Source organism: Marmota marmota, unplaced genomic scaffold (genome assembly GCF_001458135.2).
Source record: "Marmota marmota marmota unplaced genomic scaffold, marMar, whole genome shotgun sequence".
NCBI lineage: Eukaryota > Metazoa > Chordata > Mammalia > Rodentia > Sciuridae > Marmota > Marmota marmota.
Window position 1 is genome coordinate 2,222,649 of NW_026000103.1, and position 6,000 is coordinate 2,228,648.

General features: G+C 43.9%; 1 protein-coding gene across 4 annotated transcripts in view; it reads right to left on the reverse strand.

The window, feature by feature from the left end:
• Adamtsl1 (ADAMTS like 1) overlaps positions 1-6,000 on the reverse strand; it is a 905,649-nt gene that overhangs the window by 11,834 nt on the left and 887,815 nt on the right. For all 4 annotated transcript variants that reach the window (XM_048783907.1, XM_048783906.1, XM_048783909.1 and 1 more), the window contains 2 exons: positions 4,317-4,529; positions 2,437-2,617 (listed from right to left, as the gene is read on the reverse strand). In XM_048783907.1, coding sequence (XP_048639864.1) covers positions 2,437-2,617; positions 4,317-4,529 — 394 coding nt within the window. The remainder of the gene's footprint in view (positions 1-2,436; positions 2,618-4,316; positions 4,530-6,000) is intronic.

A 6,000-nucleotide genomic window follows, 5' to 3' on the forward strand; every position in this document is an offset into this window, starting at 1 on the left:
CAGGGGTGGGGCAGGAAACAGTTCAACTGTAGAGCCTTCAAGGGAGTATGGCTCTGCTGACACCTTGATTTTTTTTGGTTGCTGGCCTTCAAAACAGTGAGAGAATCAGTTTTGGTTGCTTTAAGCTACTGTTTGTGGTAATTTGTTACGGCGGCCTCAGGACAATGATACCTTGGGTCACTGACCAGAAATGTGCATCTGGAAAGAGTATTTAGAGTCAGCTGCCTTAGCTGCCCAAAAGGCTGGGAGATAGTCCTCTAGCTACTTACACTGTACTGTGGTTTTGGTACTTCCTAGTCTGTGAGCAGGAACAGTTTCCTGGGGAAGTCAGAGCCAAACCTATTACCTCCTGACCCAGGAGGTATGGGTCTCACTTAAGTGAAAGTTTTGTCTGGTAACATCTATACTTTCTATCTTACCTTAACCCATATCCCATTTAATTTGTTTAATCTTTCAGAAACGAAGAAAATTGCTTTCTGGGGCAATTTTCCACTACCACGATGCTCTATGAGTCTTATGTATCTTAAAGGGTTGCACATGTGTTAGAAATATTTGTTTTCAGAATGTTAGGCTCCAGCTACGATTTGAGTTCTTAGAAGTGAGACTGACCAAGATTATGACAAATGGGCTTTTCTCATAAAGCCAAGCTATAATCTGGGGACACTCTGAGTTTGACCCATATACAAATATGAAGGGGGTGCTTTTTGAATGTATCCTAGGATAGTTCTCAGAGAAGGGGAAAGGGACAGTTTGTGAAAATGAGGAAAGGCGTGGTGTTGTTCAGCCACTTCATGCAATCTGAGGAGGAAAAAACAAAAACCCAAACCCCTCTTATTGCCTGATTGCAAAGGCTGGGGGCTTATCTAACATGAAATGGTGAAAATAGCTACTTGGGTCAAAGGAGGATTTCCTAGTCCTATTTAGAAAGACTTGTTTGTGTGCAAAGAAGGATGCTAATGTGCCCAAATTGCCTGGCAGGAAAACCAGTGGAGGGTGAACCTATGGCACTTCCTAGCCAAGTGACGCCACATCTGGCTTTCAGGAGAGGCATGTAGTGGGAAGGGGAACAAATTCCTTCTGAGTCCGGATCTGTGACTTATTTAGTTTTGTGGCAATTTCCCTGCTCCTCTGCCCTGGAGAGGGATGACTGCATGCAGAATTTCCAGCCCACAGGAGCAGAGCCACTTAGGAAGCAGGCATGAGGTGTTTTAAAACTCCTGGGGGCATTGAAACCAAAGAAGAAATAGCCATTATTATTTCATTTGCAGAAGTAAATTAGGCTGATTGACTCTGACCATCACCAAATCAAATCAAAAAGTTCCTGGCACGTCAAAGATCTCTTCTTCATTTCACACAGCTTGGCAAGGGCAGCCTTCCAGCCCCCTAGATCCCTGGTGAATGTCAGGCCTGTATTTCAATCAACTTTTATTTCTAAATATACATTTCAGCGATTTTTTCGGGAGCTGGGGTGGGGGTTTTGAGAAAGGAGAGGTATGGGCTATGTTACCCATTCAGGAAGGGTATAAAAGGACATTAATCATTCCTGTGGAAACCTTCCCGTCAGCAAGTCAAACTGCTGATATTAATGAGTGTGTTTCATATTTCATGGAGTCTCTCCTGGTTTCAGCTGCTCCTTATGACTCAGCTGGCAAAACACAAAGCGGTTCCCTGAGCAGTGTATGAAAGTCCTACAGATAGGTCGTAAACGGGCATTTTAGGGCCAAGGCAAGTCCCCGTAGGCTCAGAGCACCATGCTAGTGCCAACTCCAAGCCCAGAGATCATACCTTTAGCTAGTTTCTTAAGACTAGGGGTTGGGTGCTCAGTGGGACTCACAGCTTCTTGAAGCATGAAGAAGATGTTGTAAGAGGCAGAGATTCTTTGTTATCCTGGGCTCTATAAGGGGCCCAAATACAGAGAATATAAATCCAAAGTTAAGGCAATTATAGAAAATGGAGATTTATTCCAACTTTAGGGAGAGGCAACTATTTGTAGAAAAGAAGAGAGCACTGATTGCACAGGGTATTTAAAGTCACACAAAAAGAGGGTTTGGGTCCCCTCAGCTTGTCAATGAAAGATATTTCTTTCTCTTACAAAAATCCCAGAGAGTCAGTTTATCACTGCAGGATGGGAGATGTCTCTGACCAGGGCCTGGGGAACATATATATTCTGCTCCCTGAACAGATCAGAACCTCTTAGGCCTTTGCAAATCCCAGGTAGTTATTTGCTGGTGGACGGGAGAGGGAATAAGCAGAGCTGAGAGAGGGGGCTCATTCTGAGGATACTGTCAGCAAGGCAGAGAGGCCTGGAAAACCCCACGCCTAAAGGAAGGAATGGCTCCCTGGATTGCTTTTCTCCCTGCAAAGTGCTAGACAAGGGCTGGCCATGAACTTGGTTGTAAGTTAGGGCCCACCCTGGGAATGGGAGGCCACACTCACCGGGAAGGGCAGTCTCTCCGGTTGCAGGCAATGGGCTGCACAGCAGGGCGGGCCTTCCCCGCACAGTGAGCAGGATCCACTTCCGTGTTATTCAGTAGACACCTCAGGCGGGGCTGCTGAACACCCCTGTTGCCACAAGATGCTGAACAGGTCACCAGTCTGTCTACGGACCACCAGTAATCTGTCATAAGAGGAGGATCAGAGGTGAAGAGAGTGGAACATTACTGCCCTCACTCCATTTCCTCTGAGCAGGGCCAGGGGAAGGTGGAAGGGGGCTGGGGTTGGCATGTAGGCGGAGGGAGAAGTTCTTATAAATGAGGCTCTGCTTCTGGATGGGCACCATTCCCAACCTATTAGGCAAGCCCCAGGGTCTCGAGGAACCTCAGATGATTCCTCCAAAAAATGACTACCATAACTCTCACGTGATCATGTTACTGTGAGGGTTGGATATGAAGAAAGTAAAGGGCCAGGCTCAGTGCCGGACACACAGAGAAGACTTACTCAACAGCCACAGCCCTTACTGTTTTTAAAATACTGACTAAAGTACTCTTACTGGTTTATGAGAAAGTAACTTAATTTTTCTACAGAGATATATAAATATATCAGAGATGATCATATTTAAAAGTAGAGATTCGAGTTGGATTTTGTAAAATTTTTCTTGATTTTTAGTTTTGTAAATGTTATAAAAAACAGCCTCTTTAGAGAGTTCTCATTTACATGAGACAATGATGTCAGTGAAAAAGCCTATTTCTCTGGTTTTTCTATTTGGTGGTCTGGGACTCAATGGTAGGAAAGCTATTAAAAATACATGTGGGCTGGTAAACTCTGAGTGCTTATTTGCAAGTTCTCATTGCAGATAGGCACTGGATTCTGGTTTTTAGCAGAGAATAATTGGCTGGCAAGAAAATGGAACATTTGTTTTCCTGTCTGGAAAGCAAAATGGCAGGGGTGAATTTTTAAGAGGAAAACCTATGTTCTCAGAAAAATCTTCCTTCTCTTCTCTTTCCTCCCTCCTTTTGTGACATGTTGGCACAAAACTGACACTTCCCACAGAATCCTCCATTTTGGAATAAATGCAGTAGCATTTGACTTTCCTAAAGCATATCACATAAGGTCACAGGTAGAACTAGCCTAGGGAAAACTCAAAAGCCTTCCATAGTTTCTATAAAAAGGCTGGTTTGGGCTCTCTTCCCACCATTTTGGCTCATCCACAACTCTTCTGGTGCAGTGAATGCCAGGCCCCACCCAGGGGCTTTCTGACTTGCTTGTATTCCTGGAAAGCTCACAGACTGTTCCTTGCCAGGGTCAAAGGAATGGTGCCTGGAGAGTCCTCAGCATGTGACTGCAGCCCACCACTCTCCAGAATGTGTGCAGCTGGCAGGACACCATCCCATCCCCCAGCAGGAGACAATGACCATAGTGTTCTAATCAAGAGGTATTTTTTAACCCAATCAACAGGGAACATGAAATTTTAAGTAGGCTACTCTGTGGTGTGTGTGTGTGTGTGTGTGTGTGTGTGGTGTGTGTGTGTGAGAGAGAGTGTGTGTGTGATCTTTTCTAGTTAAATTAGTAATTAGGAAATATAATTAACTTTGATAAATAGTTGTGTTTTCTTGGTCTTGAGCAACAGTAATATTTGATCAGAAGGACTGATTTAGGGAGGTGGTGATGCTGATGCATCCAGGTTCTCCTGTGAGAGACCTGGTGGCTCTTCTGAAAGGCTATGTTGGCAGAAGTATGGTTTCATTGCACTGAAATGGGATTCAGCTTTGGTTTTCATGGCCTAGGTACCTAGGAGCTCAGAAATCACTTTATTCCTGGAGAATCTTATTCCCAGGTGGGCTTTCTTTTTGACACCCTAAAGCCTGATGGGTTCTTACCTTGGATAACCAAAGACGCCTTCTGCACCAGCATCCCTGCCTCATTCTGCGCGAGGCAGCTGAATTCCCCTTGAGAACCACCACTGAGATTTGCAACCTGAAGGATCTGTCCAGATGCCAGGATGTGATGTGTCACTCCTGTGGTGGTGGCAATTGGTTGACCACCATGGAACCAGGTGATATTGGGGGTGGGATAGCCTTTGATAGGGCAGCCTGGAGGAAGAGACGAGAGGAGAAATAAGCCATTGGCAAAGCCTGAAAAAGACACATTTCTGGAGAGTTGTTTTGTGTCTTTATGGCTCTAGAAGGCTTACACATACTGTGGTTTTACCCCTGGCACTTATCTTATGTTAGCCATTCCTAACAAACAGGAGATATTTTTATTATGTGGGCTTCTGGAAGAGTGATTCTTATTCATTAAATTTTACAAAAATTCTTAGATCTGTTTATGCCCCTGTACTAATTGATAAGAAAAAAATGATAAAATTAGCATTCATTATTGCATAGTTTTTCAAATTAGCTTCTATGCTGATTTTATTAAGAAATTGCTTCTTCAAATGTAATACATTGGAAAATAACATACTACATGGTAACAGTTAAGAATCAAGTATTAATTGGTAAAAGTCTAACATCTGCCTTCATTTTACTCTTTATATGATTTTTGAAGTAAAAAATCTTCACCCGAGACTAGGAAAATTATTTTAAACATTGATCTAATTTCTTCATGAAGAACTTTTTTTGATAACTTTTATCCTCAATTGAATATATACAGTATTATAGTTATCTACTCATTAAACATATTTTGATACATTAAAATTCCAAAATATTAAGCTGAGACATTGGGTCTACCTAAGCCTTTGTATCCCAGAATTGGAAAGATAAACAGATGGCCACTATGAGAGAAAACACATTTCATCTAAATTTGGAGTACTTGCCAAATTCACTGGTGGGACCCCAGTGACTTAGCTCCCATAGAATATTTATTGGAAGTTTAAAATATGAGAAATCATTAAAAATAAAGATACTGTGGAGGTCTTTCCTCAGTTTAGTTAGGAAAAAATGTCTATTTTCTACTTATTACTCTCGGGACAGTTAAGATAGTTAAGACTACCAAGAAGATCCCAGCTAATGTAGGATTTTTAAAAAAGCACACTAAAGCCTCTCTGAAACTTTTCAGGGTGAAGCTCAGCTTTTCAGAAAGTTTTAGAAAAGAAACCTGAGACCTGTGACCGACCGGCAGAACAGGCCCAGCGGCCCGCCGGCATGGTAGACACATCACCCCAATTGGAGGAGGGGCAGAGCAGAGCCTCCGCCCGCTGCCTGCGCCTGCAAGGTAGGCAGACCTGCGACTGACTGGCAGGACAGGCCTAGCAGCCCGCCGGCGTGGTAGACACATCACCCCTATTGGAGGAGGGGCTCAGCCATTGCCCGCAAAGTAGGCAGACCACGCGACCTGGAGAAGGGGCCCAGCGGCCCGCCGGCGGGATAGACAGATCACCCCAATTGGAGGAGGAGCACAGCCACCGCCCGCCCCTGCAAGGGAGACTTTGCAACTATACAAGAGCAATATAAATATATAGGGGGAAAATTCAAGAACACAACAGTTTCACCAAGCAGAAAGAAACGCGAGCAGTATGAAAAGACAAGGAAAGAAAGGACCACAAGCAATGCAGTTCAACTCAAC